Below are 21,756 nucleotides of genomic sequence, written 5' to 3' on the forward strand. Positions count from 1 at the left end.
TGTAATCCTAGCACTTTGGGAGGCCGAGATGGCTGGATTGCTTGAGCTCGGGAATTCCAGACCAGCCTGAGCTAAAAATAGCCAGGCATTGTGGTGGGTGCCTGTACTCCCAGCTACTTGGGAGGCTAAGGCCAGAGAATCACTTGAGCCCAAGAGTTTGAGGTTGCTGTGAGCTGTGACTCCATAGCACTCTACTGAGGGCAAGATAGTGAGACACTGTCTCAAAAACAGAAAAAAAAAGATAGTTACATAAAATACTAATTTGGGGAACATTAAAAAACTCATGTGTTGGTATAAAACATATTTTAAGAAAACCTATATTAATCCAAATTTTATAAAACGTAATAGAAAATAATTATGTCACAAATATTCTTTAGCAAAGTCTTGTTTTTATTTCGTTTTATTTTATTTTATTTTATTTTATTTTATTTTATTTTATTTTATTTTTGAGATGGAGTCTCAAGCTGTCACCCTGGGTAGAGTGCCCTGGTGTCAGCTCACAGCAACCTCAAACTCTTGGGTTTAAGCAATTCTCTTGCCTCAGCCTTCCAAGTACCTGGGACTACAGGTGCCCACCACAACACCCGGCTATTTTTTGGTTGTAGCTGTCCTTGTTTGGCGGGCCCAGGCTGGATTCATACCTGCCAGCTCTGGTGTATGTGTCTGACGCCCTAGCCGCTGAGCTACAGGTGCCAAGCCTTTTTTTAACAATAGATATTACTCATAACTTTAAAAAGTATATATAGAGAGATGAGGTCTTACTAAGTTGTCCGGGCTAGACCCAAATTCCTGGACTCAAGCCTTAGCCTCCCCAGTGCGAGTTTATAGGTGCCTGCCATCCACCTAGCTCTCATAACTTTATATTAATAATAATAAAGTGAAGCATAGCTGTTAAACAAATTTGTGTTTTTAGCTAACTTCTATACATTTTATAGGAGGGTGACAGTTTGTTTTATTACAAGGCTCCTAAGTTTTATAATTTTAATGGCTTTGCCATTAAATTTATAGGATTGGGTCCACTTTTTATCCAAATTCTCATTCTTAAGTATAGGGATCTGACTCACTAGGGCCAGTGAGCCTAGTGGGTCAGCTTGAAGTCAGTCTTGTCTCTGGATTTAATTCAATCTTACACCTGTGCCAAATTCTAATTTGGGGCTTTAATATTATTCCTATGCCCAAAGTCCATACTTTGAACCTTGAATATCATAAATAGGCCCTTAACTTGTTTCTTGATGTCAGAGGTCTGCCTTATAATTTACAGGTCTTCTGTGGTTAAAAATTCTGGTCCCTGACCCCCAACACCAAATTTGTCCCCTACCACTTGTCAAATTATCTTCAACTAACCCCTTTCTCTCTGTTTTATTATGCCATACCCTCCTAATTGCATTTTCCACTTTCCACTGCTACCTCCAATGCCCACCTGCCTTCTGCTATTTGCAGTACTGACCTGCCTCATAAATATCTATCATACCACTGACTGAGCTTTCATCATGACAATAATGAAAAACTTTCTCTGAAGTAGATATTAGTGGACTCATTTCGCCTATATGAGGAAAGCTTAAACTTACAAAGTCAGTTTATGTCATTGCTTGATGTGGAACACTGGTACTTAAATTGGGCAGTAAATGCTTCTCCAGTATTACTCTCAGTAGTCCACCAACTAAAATAAAGCAGTATCCAGACTTGAAGCAGGTTATAACTGTCCAAAGAAATGATGTACATATATTCTAAAATGCAAATTAAATGAGTAACGCATTTAATTTGTTTTTCTTAGCATCTTCCTTCATATGTTGATAGATAATATACCCTAGGATTAAGAAGATTTCTGAGAATTTTGCAGACGTTGTGGATGCAAAGGCTGTCTCTGCCATTGTGTACATTTCCATACAGTAAAGGGAGACAATTAAATATAATAAAGTCCTTTAGTTTCTATGGTTGAAGTCTATACAGTAAAGACACTGAAGACAGGAGTGGTTAAGTTCTACTTTAGGAGGAGGTAAGTTCCATAGTGTCAGTCATTCCTGGTCTGGGCATCAAAACAAGAAAAGGTTCCCAGGTATGTAGGGTTACAGGAAATATAGCAAAAATAGGGCATTTTAGACGGAGGATGCAGCTTGATATAGAAGTAAGAGACATCGTGGTGCTTTGTGGGGCTTTAAATAATAAGATCTGGCTAAATCATGTGGTGCAATATGGTAGCAGACAGAAAACAATGCTGGAGAGAGGTAGGCAGGGCCCAGACCAGGGCGACCGGAGCGATCCTGACTTTATACTAAAAGCAATGAGGAGCCATTGAAGGGATTTTAAGCTTGGGGGAAGGGTAGAGTTGTGGGATTACTCAGTGAGATTTTCATGCTGAAAATGTAAGCATGAAAGGGTAAGCAGGGTCAAGGATGAGTATCGGGATCCAGGAGTAGAGACGGACCATGTAGGGCAATCTGATGTAGCTCAGATAAGACAGGAGCAGAGTAAGGCAGTGGGCAAAGAGAGGAGAGGAAAGATAATGAAACAAGGGGGCAGAGCCAGTGTGACTTGATTACTGATTAGACATTGTAGAGAAAAGGATTTTTTTAACTGAGAACCAACCTAAGAAAATCAGATTTGGGGGAGTGGGAGTGGAGGGTAAATAAAATTCATCAGGAATTGATATTGGAATGGTTAAGATTGCTCAGTGAATGTGTCTAGAATGAGATGAGGGTCTAGGATATAATCATAAGGATAACTATATTGAGGCAAAGACAGAAGAAGGAAGTCAGAAAGATAAAAAGGAAATTAATAGAAAGTGCTATCACAGATGCCAAAAGAGAAAAATGGTTTAAGAAGGAAGGTGAGCAAAACTGTGACTACAAGGAGAGAAAGTACTTATTAGAAGGAGGCAGAGGCAGGGCCAGGTGGCTTACGCCTATAATCCTAACAATCTGGGAGGCCAAGGCAACTAGAGCACCTGAGCTGAGGTGTTGGAGATCCGTCTGAGCAACAATGAGATCCTGTCTCCACTAAAAATAGCTGGATGTTGTAGCAGGCACCTGTAGTCCCAGCTACTCGCAAGGCTTGGGCAAGGGGATCGCCTGAGTCCAAGAGTTTGAGGTTGCTGTGAGCTAGGACACCATGGCATTCTACCCAGGGCAGAGAGTGAGACTCTCCCCCATCGCACCTCAAAAAGAAGGAGAGACAGAGTTGTAAGGGATATTTGTGTTTTTTTTTTTTTTTTTTTAAGATTTAGTAATTTGACTATGTTTATGTAAAATGGAGAATCTTTGGAGAGGAAAGATGAAAAAATAAAAAAAGAGGGCTACAGAATAACCAACAGAGAAAGATTCCATAGGAAATAGAAGGAGTGTGTAATAAAGCAGGGATGAAAGGATTAATTTGCCTTGGGACGCTTTAATAAAGCTGTGAACAATAGACTGAGAGTCAAAGGATTAACTGAAGAATGGGTGTAATGGAAGTTAAATCATAGAGCAAGAAGAGTAGAGGTTTTGGTCATATTTCCAATAAATTTTAAATTTCTGCCAAAGAATAGTTCTGGATAACGGGAGGAGGATGTGACAGGGAGTGGGATGCCAAAAAATGTAGATGAAATTTGTTGGAGTGATAAAAATCAAGGAATTTTTCAGTAAGAAACTTTGGATGTGGTAATCTCATTATATGGAAATAAGCTCATGACGGTGACAAGAGTTGAGTTCTCAACTCAGAACTACCAAGGATTCCCTAGAAGTGTCTTTTTGTTTTTGTTTTTTCCTGTGACCTATGAATTTGAAACTGGCTTGAACTAAACTGATGCTAACTGGATGTAGTTTGCCTAAGTTAGGCATCAGATTCCCATCACTGCTAGGTTCATCCCCAAGCTATCATGGCATTTGTAGTAAAAGTAAGAGAACTGTTCTACAGTCATCATTGCTAAAGGTAACAACAGAGGATGAAGTTGATAATAATTTTATATTAAAAACTATCAGGCTCGGTGCCTGTGGCTCAAGCGGCTAAGGCGCCAGCCACATATACCTGAGCTGTGAGTTTGAATCCAGCCCAGGCTGCTAAACAATGACGGCTGCATTGTGGCGGGTGCCTGTAGTCCTAGCTACTTGGGAGGCAGAGGCAGGAGGATCGCTTGAGCCCAGGAGTTTGAGGTTGCTGTGAGCTATGATGCCATAGTACTCTACCCAGGGCGAAAGCGTGAGGCTCTGTCTCAAAAAAAACAAAAACAACTATTATCAAATGGTATATTTCTGTCATGGAAATGTTTCACTTATTTTATTAGTTTTGGAGACTGAGTAGTCGATTTCATAAAGATACTGTGTGTGTACTATTTCTCTTTTTAGCATTCCAATGTGTTTGTTGGTTAACCAGCATCTTAGTCTTCTAGCAAGAAAGTTTCCAGAAACTAAATTTGTTAAAGCCATCGTGAATAGCTGTATTCAACACTACCATGACCATTGTCTACCAACAATTTTTGTTTATAAAAATGGTCAGATAGAAGGCAAATTCATTGGAATTATAGAATGTGGAGGGATAAATCTCAAGCTAGAAGGTAATGATGTTATTTTCAAATTTTATTATTAAAAATAATCGGTGATGGCTCAACACCCATAGCACAGTGGTTATGGCACCAGCCACGTACACCGAGGGTGTCAGGTTCAAACCCGGCCCGGGTCAACTAAACAACTGCAACCAAAAAATAGCAAGGCACTGTGGCAGGCGCCTGTAGTCCCAGCTACTTGGGAGGCTGAGGCAAGAGAATCGCTTAAGCCCAAGAGTTTGAGGTTGCTGTGAGCCGTGATGCCACAGCACTCTACCACTCTACCCAGGGTGACAAAGTGAGACTCTGTTTCAAAAAAAAGAAAGAAAAAAAGGTGAAAACTTCCATAAATTAATAAGTATCATGAAAATTCATTCCTTAATGAATATTTTTTCCCTTGTTTCTACCCTGTTTCCCCGAAAATAAGACATCCTCTGAAAATAAGACCTACTTAACAGGAAAGATAAGGCGTCCCCTGAAAATAAGCCCTAGCGCATCTTTGGGAGCACACCTTAAAATAAGACACTGTCTTATTTTCGGGGAAACAGGGTATTCTCTTCGTGTGTGCTTCCAGATTAGTTTTCTACAATACTCTTGTAACACTCCCTTGCTTAAAATCCTTATAGTCCCTTATCTCAAACAAATTATTTAGAATCTTCTGCCTTAGAATCTTAGCTGACTTCTCCAACTCTCTTCTCATTGTTTTCTAGTTTCTGCTACAGCTGGGCTGGGTTTCAGTCACTACCTCCAGTCATCCCTTACTCATTTGTGCCACCACGCTTGGTTACATATTCTTTGCTTATACCTAAAATACCCTACCTTCCTTCATTCTTCCCGTCCAAACTTATACCTTCCTGGGTCTCCTCAGGTTTCATTTACCGGATCATATAATCCTGAACCAAGTCATATTCTGTCTCCTTCTTCTCCATTGAATTTCTATACCATATATTCTCTATACAACTTGTTTTTCACTTATTCACATGCTATCTATTTTTGTTAATTATCAGCAGAGAACATGTCTATTATTTTCTTTTTCATAGCACATAGCACAATACTTTATATTTTTATTTTCTTTAATTATTTTTACTTCCTAAGGCTATTTATTTGATCTACTCATTTTTCGGAACTGCTTTAATTCCATTTTATAAAACTAAAAGTCTTTTCCTCACCATTAAGGTAAAGCTGCTATGAATGTCAGCTCTCAGTAGGTATGCTTTCACTCTGTGACTCTCTAAAAACTATTTTAGGCCTTATTGAGACCTCTATTACTTTAATTGTTTCAGAATTACCCCTTTCTTTCTATTCTCTAAGGCTTCTCATTAGTTCACCACATTGTTTTGTTAGCTTGGACCTTATCTTTTTAATTAAAAAAAATTAATACATAGGAGTACAACAAATAATACAGTAAGCATTCATGAAATCATTATTGTCAGTTTGTTAAGGCTGCTATACAAAGAATACCATAAGCTGGGTGGCTTATAAACAAGAAACTTTATATCTCTTAGTTTTGGAGGCTGAGAAGTTTAAGGTCAAGGTGCCAGCAGATTTGGTGTTTGGTAAGGGCTTCTTCATAGTCAGTGACTTGGTTGTTCCCATATGGTGGAAGGGCCTCTTTTCACTAATTTTATTCATAAGGTATCTCCCCTCTTGATCTAATCACCTTCCAAAGGCCCCACGTCTTAATAACACAATCTTGGGGGTTAGGATTTCAACATGGGAATTTGGGAAAGGGAGCACAGACTTTCAAGATCACAGCAATTATCAAAAATAATAAATATGAACATTCATGTTCGCTTCACCTGATTGTTCATTTATTTTTATTTCAGATTAATACAAGTGTACAAATGTTCAGGTTATATTGTTTTCATTTCTTTTATTTATTTATTTTATTAAATCATAGCTGTGTACAGTAGTATGATCATGGGGCACCATACACTTGGTTCATAGACCGTTTGACACATTTTCATCACACTAGTTAACATAGCTTTCGTGGCATTTTCTTAGTTATTTTGCTAAGACCTTTACATTCCACTTTTACTAGGATTCACATATTCCCTTGTAAGATGCACCACAGGTGTAATCCCATTAATCCCCCTCCCTCCACCTACCTCCCCCCTCCCTCCCCTCTCTTTCCCCCTTCTCCCTATTTTTAGGTTGTAACTAGGTTATAGCTTTCATGTGAAGGTCCTACATTAGTTTCATAATAAGGGTGAGTACATCGGGTACTTTTTCTTCCATTCTTGAGACACTTTACTAAGAAGAATATGTTCCAGCTCCATCCATATAAACATGAAAGAGGTAAAGTCTCCATCTTTTTTTAAGGCTGCATAATATTCCATGGTGTACATATACCACCATTTATTAATCCATTCGTGGATCGATGAGCACTTGGGCTTTTTCCATGACTTAGCAATTATGAATAGGGCTACAATAAATATTCTAATACAAATACCTTTGTTATGATGTGATTTTTGGTCTTCTGGGTATATGCCCAGTAGAGGGATTACAGGATTGAATGGCAGATCTATTTTTAGATCTCTGAGTGTTCTCCATATCTCTTTCCAAAAGGAATGTATTAATTTGCATTCCCACCAGCAGTGCAAAAGTGTTCCCTTTTCTCCACATCCACGCCAACATCTCTGGTCTTGGGATTTTGTGATATAGGCTAGTCTCACTGGAGTTAGATGATATCTCAAAGTAGTTTTGATTTGCATTTCTCTGATGATTAAAGATGATGAGCATTTTTTCATATGTCTGAAGGCCCTGCGCCTGTCTTCTTCAGAGAAGTTTCTCTTCAAGTCCTTTGCCCAGCCTGCAATGGGATCCCTTGTTCTTTTCTTGCTAATGCGTTTGAGTTCTCTGTGGATTCTAGTTATTAAACCTTTGTCAGAGACATAACCTGCAAATATCTTTTCCCATTCTGAGGGCTGTTTGCTTGCTTTACTTACTGTGTTCTTGGCTGTGCAGAAGCTTTTTAGTTTGATCAAGTCCCAATAGTGTATTTTTGAAGCAGCTTCAATTGCCCGGGGGGTCCTTCTCATGAATAACTCGCCCAACCCAATTTCTTCAAGGATTTTCCCTGCACTCTCTTCTAGTATTTTTATAGTTTCATGTCTTAGGTTTAAATCTTTAATCCAGTGAGAGTCTATCTTGGTTAATGGTGAGAGAGGTGTGGGTCCAGTTTCAGTCTTCTACAGGTTGTCAGCCAGTTCACCCAGCACCATTTGTTAAATAGGGAATCTTTTCCCCATTGAAAGTTTTTAATGGGCTTGTCAAAGATTAAATAATGATAATTAGCTGGATTTATCCCTGGTTCTCTATTCTGTTACAGACGTCTACTTCTGTGTTTTTGTGCCAGTACCATGCTGTTTTGATCACTATCGATTTGTAGTATAGTCTGAAGTCTGGTAGCGTGATTCCTCCTGCTTTGTTTTTATTTTTGAGTAATGTCTTGGCTATTCGAGGTTTTTTCTGATTCCATATAAAACCAAGTATTGTTTTTCAAGATCTTTAAAGTATGACAGTGGAGCTTTAATGGGGATTGCATTGAAATTATATATTGCTTTGGATAGTATGGACATTTTAACAATGTTGATTCTTCCCAACCATGAGCATGGTATATTTTTCCATTTGTTAACATTATCAGCTATCTCTTTTCTTAGAGTTTCACAGTTCTCTTTATATAGATCTTTCACGTCCTTTGTTAGATAAACTGCCAAGTATTTCATCTTCTTTGGCATTACTGTGAATGGGATAGAGTCCTTAATTGTTTTTTCAACTTGACTATTGTTGGTATATATAAAGGCTACCGATTTATGAATGTTGATTTTGTAACCTGAAACGCTGCTGTATTCTTTGATCACTTCTAAGAGTTTTGTAGTAGAATCCCTAGTATTTTCCAGATATACAATCATATCATCTGCGAAGAGCGAAAGTTTGATCTCTTCTGACCCTATGTGGATACCCTTGATCACCTTTTCTTCCCTAATTGTGGTGGCTAAAACTTCCATTACAATGTTAAAGAGCAATGGAGACAATGGGCAGCCTTGTCTGGTTCCTGATCTGAGTGGAAATGATTCCAATTTAACTCCATTCAATATGATATTGGCTGTGGGTTTGCTGTAGATGGCCTCTATCAGTTTAAGAAATGTCCTTTCTATACCAATTTTCTTAAGTGTTCTGATCATGAAGGGATGTTGGATGTTATCAAAAGCTTTTTCTGCGTCGATTGAGAGAATCATATGGTCTTTGTTTTTTAATTTGTTTATGTGCTGAATTACATTTATAGATTTATATATATTGAACCAGCCTTGAGATCCTGGGATAAAACCGACTTGGTCATGATGTATGATTTGTTTGATATGTTGCTGGATTCTGTTTGTTAGAATCTTGTTGAATATTTTTGCATCTATATTCATTAGTGATATTGGTCTATAATTTTCTTTTCTTGTTGAGTCTTTTCCTGGTTTGGGGATCAGGGTGATGTTTGCTTCATAGAACGTGTTGGGTAGTCTTCCTTCTTTTTCTACCTTTTGGAACATGTTGAGTAATATAGGTACTAATTCCTCTTTAAAAGTTTGGCAGAATTCTGACGTAAAACCGTCTGGTCCCGGGCTTTTCTTTTTGGGGAGACTTTGTATGGTTGATGCTATTTCCGAACTTGATATGGGCCTGTTCAACATTTCCACTTGATTTTGGTTAAGGTGACATGCTTCCAAAAACAGTCAATTTCCTTCAGATTTTCGTATTTCTGAGAATAAAGTTTCTTGTAATATTCATTAAGGATTTTTTGGATTTCTGAGGAGTCTGTTGTTATTTTGTCTTTGTTATTTCTGATTGATGAGATTAGAGATTTTACTCTTTTTTTCCTGATTAGGTTGGCCAGAGGTTTATCTATTTTGTTGACCTTTTCAAAAAACCAGCTTTTTGATTTATTGATCTGTTGTATTATTCTTTTGTTTTCAATTTCATTTAGTTCTGCTCTGATTTTGGTTATTTCTTTTCTTTTACTGGATTGGGGGTTGGGGTGTTCTTCCATTTCCAGTCTCTTGAGATGTCCCATTAAGTTGCTTACTTCCTCTCTTTCCGTTCTCCTGAGGAAGGCTTGCAGTGCTATAAATTTCCCTCTTAGAACTGCCTTTGCGGTGACCCAGAGGTTCTGATAGTTCGTGTCTTCATTGTCATTTTGTTCCAGAAATTTGGCAGTTTCCTTCTTGATCTCATCTCTGACCCAGATATCATTCAGCATAAGGTTATTTAACTTCCATGTTTTTGTATGAGTATGCAGATTCCTGTTGCTGCTCATCTCAAGTTTTATTCCATGATGGTCTGAGAAGATGCATGGAATAATTTCTATTCCTTTAAATTTACTGAGGTTAGACTTGTGACCCAAGATGTGATTGATTCTGGAGTAAGTTCCATGGGCTGATGAGAAGTATGTGTATTCAGTTTTGTTGGGATGAAATGTTCTATAGATGTCTGCTAAATCTAAATACTGGATGGTTAGATTTAAATCTAGAATTTCTTTACTCAGCTTTTTGTTGGAGGATCGATCCATCACTGTTAAAGGAGTGTTAAAATCTCTGACTATTCTAGAGTTGGAGGAATTCAAGTTGCTCATGTCTGTTAGAGTTTCTCTTATAAATTGAGGTGAATTCTGGTTGGGTGCATAGATGTTAATAATTGAAATCTCATCATATTGAATCTTACCCTTAACAAATATGAAGTGACCATTCTTGTCCTTCCTTACTTTTGTTGGTTTAAAGCCTATTGTATCCACAAATAAAATTGTAACACCTGCTTTTTTTCTGGTTACCATTTGCCTGAAAAATGGATGACCATCCTTTCACTCTGAGTCTGTATTTGCCTTTTAAGTTAAGATCTGACTCTTGTATGCAACAAATGTCTGGCCTGAGTTTTTGTATCCAGTCAGCTAACCTATGTTTCTTTAGAGGGCAGTTTAAGCCATTCACATTAATGGAGAGTATTGATAAGTTTGGTGAAATTTTGGGTATCGAGTTTTTCAAAAGTCCAGTGGGCATTTTTAATCCTTTTGCCATTGTGGAAGTTGGAGTTTGATCAGAAGTTTCTGAGTGAGTTTACTTTTGTAATAGAGGATTGGTTTGATTATTATGGAGGATAGGTCTGAGAATATCCTGAAGAGCTGGTTTGGTTATGGCAAATTTCTTTAGCATATGAATGTCATTAAAGTATTTAATTTCTCCATCATAAATGAAACTCAGTTTAGCTGGGTACAAGATCCATGGTTGAAAGTTATTTTGCTTGAGGAGATTAAACGTTGATGACCACCCTCTTCTGGCTTGAAAAGTTTCAGCAGAGAGATCTGCAGTCACTCTAATGTTCTTCCCTTTGAAGGTAATAGTTTTATTTCGCCTGGCTGCTTTGAGAATTTTCTCCTTCATATTCACTTTAGTGAAGTTAATTATGATATGCCTGGGGGATGTCTTATTGGGGTTGAGTCGTGCTGGGGTTCTGAAGCTACCTGCTATCTGAATTTCAGGTTCTCTAGGCATGTCTGGAAAATTCTCTTTCATAATTTCATGCAGAAGGGCCTCTGCGCCCAGTGAGGCCACTTCATCTGTTTCAGGAATTCCTATGAGTCGGATATTTGTCTTCTTGGATTTATCCCAGAGCTCTCTGAGAGAGTGATCCATTTTTGCTCTCCATTTCTCTTCCTCTTTGAGAGTTTGGGAGTGTTCAAAGGCTTTATCTTTGATGTCGGAGATCCTTTCTTCTCCTTGGTCCATTCTGTTGCTAAGGGATTCTACTGTATTTTTCATATCTTTGAGGGCTGCAAATTCTTGCTTCAGTGTGTCTAAGTCTTTGGTGGTTTTGTCTTTAAATTTGTTAAATTTTTTTATATATATATATATTGTTTGTTTGTTTGTTTTTTGTAGAGACAGAGTCTCACTTTATGGCCCTGGGTAGAGTGCCGTGGCGTCACACAGCTCACAGCAACCTCCAACTCCTGGGCTTAAGCGATTCTCTTGCCTCAGCCTCCTGAGTAGCTGGGACTACAGGCGCCCGCCACAACGCCTGGCTATTTTTTTTGGTTGCAGTTCGGCCGGGGCTGGGTTTGAACCCGCCACGCTCGGTATATGGGGCCGGTGCCTTACCGGCTGAGCCACAGGCGCTGCCCTAAATTCGTTAAATTCTTGAGACAGCTTTTGAATTTCTCCACGAATTCCTAGTTCCATTTTGTTGATCTTGTTTGCCATCCAAATTCTGAATTCGATTTCTGACATCTCAGCCAGTTGTTTGTGAATGGGATCTTCAATTACATCTGCCATATCTTTCCTTGGGGGGGTTGATCTATTCTGGTTATTCATGTTACCAGAGTTTTTCCGCTTATTCCGCCCCATGATTGTTTTACTCCCTTTGATTTCTCCCCTGGTGTTTTGTTGAGGACCCGTACAGTGCTGTGGCTTGAGAAACTGGGGCCCTGTTTGGTGTAGAGGGTCTAAATGGTTCTGTCTTGTTTTCAGCTGGTTTCTATTTGACCCTTGTGAAACAGTTACTCTGGGTTGAAGTCTCAGCTGTGGAGAAATACCAGCAATTAAGTCACCCCACGCACCACAGGCAACAAATGGAAAAGGGAAATCAAACCTTCTTACAACCACACACCCAGGGCACTACCTGGATAGTCCCCAGGTGAGTGGCTCAGTTCAAAAGGTCCAAATCAATTGTCTCAGTCAGCAGCTGCCTCGGGTGGGAGAGTTTAAGAGGTCCCTGGGAACTGGATCACAGGGGTCTGGTGACTGCTCTAATATGGCTTGCTCCAGTGCTGTGTGGAGTCAGGAAGAGCCACCCAGTAAATAGATCAGTCTGGGAAGATTGATGCCTCCTTCCCCACCTTGCAGCTCTGTCACACCCAGTCTCTGCTAGCCCCACAGGGCTGTGACCCAGTCAGTTGTCTGCAGTAAGCAGATACTCCAGAGGTTTGCACCTGCCTAAGTCACAGGGTAGTCTGTGTCTGCTCGTCTAGGCCACTACTCTCTGTCTTTATCCAGCAGGGGGTGGTGTGGCTTGTCAACCTTGATGGAGGCTGGAGGTGTTCACTCAGTTCCAGCCCCACCCTTAGTTTATGTTACTGGGTGAACAGAACAACCCTGTGGGAGTTTGTTTCTGACCCTGCTAGAGGCTTCTGCAGAGGAGAGGCTGATTTGATTTCCCAGAACCTGTGCCTCAGGCCCTGTCTTTAGTCCTGCGGGTTTGTATTCACAATATGATCAGTTGTCAGCTGCAGCCTCTTGGCCTCCTTTGTCTGTAGGCTGGTGATCCCCTGAGGGCCAGGTGCATCTTAGGCTCAGTCAAGCGGTCCTCTGGATCAGCCCCACCTTGGAAGTTTCCCGACTCTGCGGGTGTGTTTTCTAGTCCCTGTGTTCCACTCAGGTCAGTGCTGCCTCAGGCAAACCCTTTACTCACGGGGCCTGTGTTTCAGTCCCAGGTGGTTGCCATCTGAGAAGATGCTCAGCCTCATCTGGTTGCCCAGGAAGACAGGAGGAGAGGCTACGGGATATCTGGGGGTGGGCCTTGTTATTGCTGAAGACGGCTGTTGCTCTGCACCTCGGAGCACCACCACTCCAGTGTAATTCCCTCTTAGCTGACCATTGTCTTCTCGCTCCTTTGCTACAGAGTCAGCACTGGCCAGCTGCAGTCCAGGTCCTGTCTGCACCTCTCGAGAGTTCACCCAAGAATGTGGACTCCTGGGGGGGCAGGTCTCCAGATCACGGAGTGAGAGTGGAAGGGAGTGTTAGGAGCTCAGAGTTGCAGGTTGTAACACCAAGCTCATTGAGACCAAATGAACAAACAGATACAAAGGTAACCAGGCACACGGGCCCATAGATACAGAGACAGACAGAAACATGTAGACATACAGGCAACAGCCACAACAACAGCAATATAAGAACAACTGCAATAAAAATAGTGATAATCATAAAATAATTGAAAGAAAGGAAAAAAAGTAGAGAGAAAACCGTGGTGTTATTAGGAATATTAAATGAGAAGAAAGAAGAAATTAAAATTAGAAGACATAGAAATAAAAAATATATTTATATAGGGAGGCGCCTGTGGCTCAGTGAGCAGGGCGCCGGCCCCATGTACCGAGAGTGTCGGGCTCAAACCCAGCCCCGGCCAAACTGCAACAAAAAATAGCCGGGATTTGTGGCGGGCGCCTGCAGTCCCAGCTACTCGGGAAGCTGAGGCAGAAGAATTGCCCAAGCCCCGGAGTTGGAGGTTGCTGTGAGCTGTGTGATGCCACGGCACTCTACCGAGGGCAATAAAGTGAAACTCTGTCTCTACAAAAACAAAATATTATATATTTATATAAAAAGTAATAAAAAAAATTATCAAAATCTCCTCTAAGAAAATGGTGAGGAAAAAACAGACAAAAACAGAACAAGCAAACAAAAAAACACGAAAACCCCCCCAAAAAAAGCCACCAACTACAAAAATATTCTTGCGTGTAGAAATATACCTATATTAATCTATATGTCTACAGTAGGGATCAAGTTTCGTAGGAATATATTCATACTGCAATATACTTTCTGGACACCAGGTGGCGCTGTGAGTGGTTCTGAGGCTTATACCTGATTTACAGTTTATACTGTTACCATGGTAACCACCTTCCATGGCTGATCGCCATTTTGGAATTTCTGCAAAAGTTTGTCACCTACGGATTGTGTAACCTCGGCTGTTCTTTTCCAGACAGCACTTGCGACCGACCTTCCCACTCAGTGCAGGTGTCCACGCTTCTCAAGTCTTTCCACTCTGTTCCCAGGTTCTCCTGCAAACTGGCGACTGCAATCGGCTGTAGGGGGAGTGGTGCTGAGTTTGCACGGTGGTTGGCGGGCTTGCGGTTTTATCTGTTGTAGCTGGCTCCTGGGGCTGAAGCCAAGTTCCCGGCCTCAGCAGTTACAGCCGGGTCCGCGGCTTCAGTAGCTTCCCGCTTTAGCAGCCAAAGCCAGTCCACGACTTCAAGCCAGGTCCCAGGGTTGGAGCGTTCAGGGGACTTATTCTGGGTTTTATGGTTCAGAGTTTCTCTTTTGGATTGGTGCCCGCCAGTTCGCTGGGCAGCCTAAACTGCCAGCCCCCTCCAACACCTGGGGGAAAGGTGCCCGCCCTTTTGGGTAGTTCAAAATGTCTGTTTCCCAGGCAGGATCCCTTCCCTTCAATTGTCCAACAGTTTGCCCAGCTCCGCATGGTTTCGAGTGGCTTCCTTTTGGATGCCTCCCTCAGTTCAGGAATAATTATTTGTCAGTTGGGTTTTGTCAGTATTTACAAGCTGCTTACCTCTGTAGAGGTGGGGCCTGCTTGCCTGCCCAGCCGAGCAGGGAAGAATCTCTACAACAGAGTCTATGATTTTAAATTACCCCTCATATATAGCAATCCGCCAGTTCGCTGGGGATCTCCAGCTGTCTGTCCATTCCAATAATCCACACACGGGGAAGGTCCAGACCATCTTTCCTCTCACGTGGTGGCTTGGGAGAGGTGGGCTACACGTGGGTCCTGTCCGCCATCATGCTCCACCCCCCCACCCCCGTTTTCGTTTCTAAGGTCAGGTTCAAGTTGTGGTTGAGTCCTTCACCCAGGGAGCATGCTGAACACCCTTACATTGTGCACATTATGTGAGATCCCGACAATCATTTTCCCTCTCCCTCCTTTTTCCTCCCCTAGCTAGACTATACTTGTGTTTTTCTTTTGTGTGGATGTGTAGTTGTTTATATATTGGTTTCATATTAGTATTGAGTATGTTGGATACTTTTTTCCATTTTTGTTTATTTATTTTTAAAAAACACATTACAAATATAGTTGAAGTTACCTGTATTTTCATTCATTCCCTGCTTCTGTAGAGGCAAAAAGTAACATGAATTTCTTATGTCTAATACTTTGGGTTTTGTTTTTTTTGTGTGTGAAACAGTCCCATTTTGTCACCCTTGGTAGAGTGCTAGATTCATAGCTCAAAGTAACCTCAAACTCTTGGGCTTGAATGATTCTCTTGCCTCAGCCTCCAGAGTAGCTGGGACTACAGGCACCTGCTACAGTGCCCAGCTATTTTTGTTGTTGTTGTTGTTGCAATTTGGCCAGGGCCGGGTTTGAATCTGCCACCCTTGGTACATGGGGCTCACGCCCTACTCACTGAGCCACAGGCGCCACCCTTGCCCAGCTATTTCTAGAGATGGGGTCTCACTCTAGCTCAGACTGGTCTTGAATCTGTGAGCTCAGGTCATCCACCCCGCCTCAGCCTCTCAGAGTGCTAGGATTACAGGTGTAAGTCACGGCGCCCAGCCACTTTATATTTTTTGAAAGACATATATCAGTGAAATTCATTTATATACAAGGTGGCCATAAAGGTTGTATGCAATTTAAAATAGTGCATATGAACTTTATGGCCACCCTGTATTTAAACAATTGTGTGACTATAACATAACATTTAATACAAATAACATATTAATCATTCTTATGTACAGTTCAGTGATATTAAAGACATTCACATTGTTGTACTGCCATCAGTTATCATCTACTTCCAGAATTCTTTTCATCTTGCATAAGTGGAACTTTGCACCCATTAGACAGTAACTCCTCATTCCTCAATCCCTTCAGTCCCTGGCAACCACCTTTGTTCTGTGTCTATGAATGTGACTGGTGTAGGTACCTCATCAAATATAATCGTATAGTATTTGTCCTTTGGTGACTGCCATTTCACTCAGCATAATATCATCAAGATCCATCCATGTTGGAGTATGTATCAGAATTTCTTTCCTTTTAAAGCAAATTCTGTGTATCTTTTTGTTTATTGATGAACACTTACGTTGTTTTTACCTTTTGGAAAATAGTTTTGAAGAATTCTACAATGAACGTGGATGTACAAATAATCCATTTGAGTCCTTTAATAACAGTGAATGTTGCCATTTATGAATGATATACAGCTTGTCATTTATTTTGGTCTTCTTTTATGATTTTTTATTTTATTTTTTTCTTCTTTTATGATTTTTATTTTTTTATTATTGTTTGGGATTCATTGAGGGTACAAGAATTAGGTTACACTGATTGCATTTGTTAGGTAAATTCCCTCTTAATTGTGTCCCACCCCCCAAACCCCCTACCTTCTCCTCTTTCCCTGCTCCCTTATTGCCCTATTCCCCACCATCATCTACTGCCTTCATATTAGAATTTAGTACATTGTGAGACCCTGACTCATGAAAAAAAATGGAAAAACCGAGCCGGGTGCCGGGGCGAGCCCCTGTAATCCCAGTGGCTTCCGGAGGCTGAGGCAGCGGGGTGCCCGCAGCCCGAGTCTGAGGTTGCGGTGAGCTACCACGCCCACTGCATTCTGCTCAGGGGCATAGGGTGGGACCCTGTCTCAAAAAAAAAAGAATTTAGTACATTGGATTCCTGCTTCTCCATTCTTGTGATACTTTACTAAGAAGAATCTGTTCCACCTCCATCCAGGTTAATACAAAAGCTGTAATGTCTCCATCTTTTTTAATGGCTGAATAGTATTCCATAGTATACATATACCACAGATTGTTCATCCATTCCTGGGTTGGTGGACATTTAGGTTGTTTCCACATTTTGGTGATTATAAATTGAGCTGCGATAAACGGTCTAGTGCAAATATATTTTTTTCTTCTGGGTAGATGCCTAGTAATAGGATTGCAGGATCAAATGGGAGGTCTAGTTTGAGTTCTTTGAGGATTTTCCATATTTCCCTCCAAAAAGGTTGCATTAGTTTGCAGTCCCTTCTCTCTATATCCACGCCAGCCAACATCTGCAGCTTTGAGACTTTGTGATGTGGGCCATTCTCACTGGAGTTACATGATATCTCAGGGTGGTTTTGATTTGCATTTCTCTGATTATTAGGGATGATGAGCATTTTTTCATATGTCAACCATTTGTCTTTTTCAGAGAAGGTTCTATTCATGTTTCTTGCCCAGTGATATAAGAGATTGTTGGCTCTTTGTTTTTTTTTTTTTTTGATTAATTTGAGTTCTCTATAGATCCTAGTTAACAAGGCTTTGTCTAATTCATAATATGCAAATATCTTTTCCCACACTGAAGGTTGTGTCTTTTGCTTTGGTTGTTGTCTCCTTAGCTGTATAGAAGTTTTTCAGTTTAATTAAGTCCCATTTGTTTATTTTTGTTGTTTCAGTTTTCACTGAAGTCTTCTGCATAAAATCTTTTCCCAGGCTGATATCTTTTAAGTGTTTTTCCTACACTTTTTTTCAAGGATTTTTATTGTTTCATGCCTTCAATTTAAATCTTGTATCCATCTTAAATCAATTTTTTGTGAGTGGTGAAAGGTGTGGGTCCAGTTGCAGTCTGTGGGTTATAGCAAAAGCAGTCCTAAGAGGGATTTTTTTTCTTTTTTGAGACACAGGCTTAACTTGTCACCCTGAGTAGAGTGCTATGGTGTCATAGCTCACAGCAACTTCAAACTCTTGGGCTCAAGTGATCCTTTTGTCTCAGCCTCCCTAGTAGCTGAGACTACAGGCACCTGTCATAATACCTGGCTAGTTTTTCTAGTTTTAGTAGATATAGGGACTCACTTTTGCTCAGGATGGTCTTGAACGCCTGAGCTCAAGCAATCCACCTGCCTCAGCCTTCCAGAGTACTAGGATTACAGGCATGAGCCACTGCACCTGGCCTCTTTTATGATTTTTAAATATATTTTGTACTTTTACTCATAAATGTTTTTTGTTTATATAGTCCTCAGTAACAAATTTAACACAATGATGAATTTACAAAGATATTTGGTTATCAATTATTTTTCTTTATTGTTCTTTTCCTACCTTCTTGATTTGAACTTTCAAACAAATTTTTTGTCATACTATGATTTGAGTATGTCCCCCAGAGTTCTTGTGTTAGAAACTTAATCCCCAATACAACAGTGTTGAAAGCTGGGACCTTTACAATGTCATTAGGTCATGAAGTCACTAATGTTGTTATCAGAGAAGTAGGTTCATTATTGCAGAAGCAGGTTTGTCATAAAGTGATTTTGGTTCTCTCTTGTTCTCTTTTCCTCTCACCCTCTCAAATTCTGTCACAGGATGATGCAGCAGGAAGACCCTGTCCAGATGCTGGCACCTCCATATTGGACTTCCTAGTTTTTAGAACTATGAGAAGCAAATTTCTCAGTCTATGCTATTCTGTTGTAGCAGCACAAAAGAGACTAAGAAAATTGGCACAAAGAAATGTGACTGTTATTATTACTAATAGCTAAAAACGTTCAAGTGGCTTTAGAACTGGGTTGAGTAATCCCCTTTCGTCTGTGGGAGGGTATGTTCCAAGATGGATGTCTGAAACTGCAGATAGTGCCAAACCCTCTACACACTATGTTTTTTTCCTATACATACAAGCCTATCAATAAAGCTCAATTTATAAATTAGTCACAGTAAGAGATTAACAGCAGGACAATTATAACAATATACTATAATAAAATTATGTGAATATGGTCTCTCTCTCAAACTATCTTATTGTACTGTACCTTGTGTAACTGAAGCCACAGAAAGCGAAACCTTGGATAAGGGGGGACTACTGTCATGGGTGAGGCCAGAAGAATTTGGAGGAACAGACCAAAAGTAGCCAAGATTTCTCTGAATGGAATATCAAGGGTGATTCTAGTGAGGACTCAGAAGAACTGTATGTAAAGTCTGGAACCTCTTAGCAATTACTTAGGTGGTTGTGATAAGAATGCTTGCAGAAGTGTGGACAGTAGAGGCTGAGGAGGGCTCATATAGAACTGAGGAACATTGGACTAAAGCCTATTCTTGTTTATAGCTGCAGAGAAATTGGCAGAACTGTGTTCATGTCCGAGGATTTATGTAAGGCAGAATTTAAAAGTAATGAACCAGAATATCTGGTAGAACAAACAGCTAAGCAGAAAAGCATTCGAGGTGTTCAATGGCTTCTGGCTGCTTACAAGAAAATGAGAGCAAAGAGAAGTGACTTTAAAACTTAATTAACAATTAAAGGGGAAGTAGAAAGTAACAATTTTGAAAAATTTCAACATGGCCATGAAAGGAATGAAAACGCACGTTTAGGACAGAATAATAAAGGTGTGGCCACGCGACTGTTTGCCAAAGCAATTCATATGGATAGAAGGAGTGTTACTCATAAAGCCAACAGGAGAACAACTCCACAGGCATTTTGGAAATCTTTTAAGTACCCTGGGACTGTGAGGGGAGGTCTCAGAGCCCTGCGGGTGTGAGGCACGGTCCCCACAGCGATGGGGGTGTGTGGCACCCTGGGACTGTGAGGAGAGGTCCCCCCAGCGGTGCGGGTGTGTGGCACCCTGGGACTCTGAGGCGAGGTCCCCACAGCGGTGCGGGTGTGAGGCACCCCGGGACTCTGAGGCGAGGTCCCCACAGCGGTGCGGGTGCGTGGCACCCTGGGACTGTGAGGAGAGGTCCCCACAGCGGTGCGGGTGTGTGGCACCCCGGGGCTGTGACGGGAGGTCCCCACAGGGGTGCGGGTGTGTGGCACCCCGGGACTGTGAGGGGAGGTCCCCACAGCGGTGCGGGTGTGTGGCACCCCGGGACTGTGAGGGGAGGTCCCCACAGCGGTGCGGGTGTGTGGCACCCCGGGACTGTGAGGAGAGGTCCCCACAGAGGTGCGGGTGTGAGGCACCCCGGGACTGTGAGGAGAGGTCCCCACAGAGGTGCGGGTGTGAGGCACCCCGGGACTGTGAGGAGAGGTCCCCACAGCGGTGCGGGTGTGTGGCACCCCGGGACTCTGAGGGGAGGTCCCCACAGCGGTGCGGGTGTGTGGCACCCCGGGACTGTGAGGGGAGGTCCCCACAGAGGTGAGGGTGTGAGGCACCCCGGGACTCTGAGGGGAGGTCCCCACAGCGGTGCGGGTGTGTGGCACCCCGGGACTGTGAGGGGAGGTCCCCACAGAGGTGCGGGTGTGTGGCACCCCGGGACTGTGAGGGGAGGTCCCCACAGCGGTGCGGGTGTGTGGCACCCCGGGACTGTGAGGAGAGGTCCCCACAGAGGTGCGGGTGTGAGGCACCCCGGGACTGTGAGGAGAGGTCCCCACAGAGGTGCGGGTGTGAGGCACCCCGGGACTGTGAGGAGAGGTCCCCACAGCGGTGCGGGTGTGTGGCACCCCGGGACTCTGAGGGGAGGTCCCCACAGCGGTGCGGGTGTGTGGCACCCCGGGACTGTGAGGGGAGGTCCCCACAGAGGTGAGGGTGTGAGGCACCCCGGGACTCTGAGGGGAGGTCCCCACAGCGGTGCGGGTGTGTGGCACCCCGGGACTGTGAGGCGAGGTCCCCACAGCGGTGCGGGTGTGTGGCACCCCGGGACTGTGAGGCGAGGTCCCCACAGCGGTGCGGGTGTGTGGCACCCCGGGACTCTGAGGGGAGGTCCCCACAGCGGTGCGGGTGTGTGGCACCCCGGGACTCTGAGGGGAGGTCCCCACAGCGGTGCGGGTGTGTGGCACCCCGGGACTGTGAGGGGAGGTCCCCACAGAGGTGCGGGTGTGAGGCACCCCGGGACTGTGAGGGGAGGTCCCCACAGCGGTGCGGGTGTGTGGCACCCCGGGACTGTGAGGGGAGGTCCCCACAGCGGTGCGGGTGTGAGGCACCCCGGGACTGTGAGGGGAGGTCCCCACAGCGGTGCGGGTGTGAGGCACCCCGGGACTGTGAGGGGAGGTCCCCACAGCGGTGCGGGTGTGAGGCACCCCGGGGCTGTGACGGGAGGTCCCCACAGGGGTGCGGGTGTGTGGCACCCCGGGACTGTGAGGGGAGGTCCCCACAGCGGTGCGGGTGTGAGGCACCCTGGGACTGTGAGGGGAGGTCCCCAGTGCGCTGCCTACAGAACCTCAGCACTTGCTGCCCTGTGCCCTGGTGGGGCTGTGCTCCCTGCACTTCAGCACAGCATCCCTTGGTCCACTAAGCTATGGTGCTGGGGGCCGGGGCGCAGCTGGATCCTCCATTTTGGGAGGGTGCTGTAAACTTTGGCACCGTCCACAAGGTGCTGATTCCGCAGGTGAGCAGAAAGCAAGAGCTGTGGGGCCATGGTGGCTTCCATCTAGATAGCTAGCAGAAGATGTCCCTGACAGCCTAGAGGCCCAGCCAGAGTCTTGTCACAGGGGTAGAGCGACTGCAGAGTCCCCACTAAGTTGGAAACTTAAGTCCCATTATAATTGCATTGAAAGGTGGAGCCTTTATGAGGTGATTAGGTCCTGAGGCATCTGCTCTCATAAATGGGTTGTTA

At 42.9% G+C, this 21,756-nt stretch overlaps 1 protein-coding gene across 1 annotated transcript in view; it reads left to right on the forward strand.

Moving 5' to 3' along the window:
- The window catches only part of PDCL2 (phosducin like 2), a 66,489-nt gene that overhangs the window by 44,129 nt on the left and 604 nt on the right, over positions 1-21,756 (forward strand). Inside the window, exon 7 of the mRNA XM_053577446.1 lies at positions 4,320-4,528. Coding sequence (XP_053433421.1) covers positions 4,320-4,528 — 209 coding nt within the window. The remainder of the gene's footprint in view (positions 1-4,319; positions 4,529-21,756) is intronic.

The sequence above is a fragment of the Nycticebus coucang genome, chromosome 23 (assembly GCF_027406575.1).
Source record: "Nycticebus coucang isolate mNycCou1 chromosome 23, mNycCou1.pri, whole genome shotgun sequence".
In the NCBI taxonomy this organism is placed as follows: Eukaryota; Metazoa; Chordata; class Mammalia; order Primates; family Lorisidae; genus Nycticebus; species Nycticebus coucang.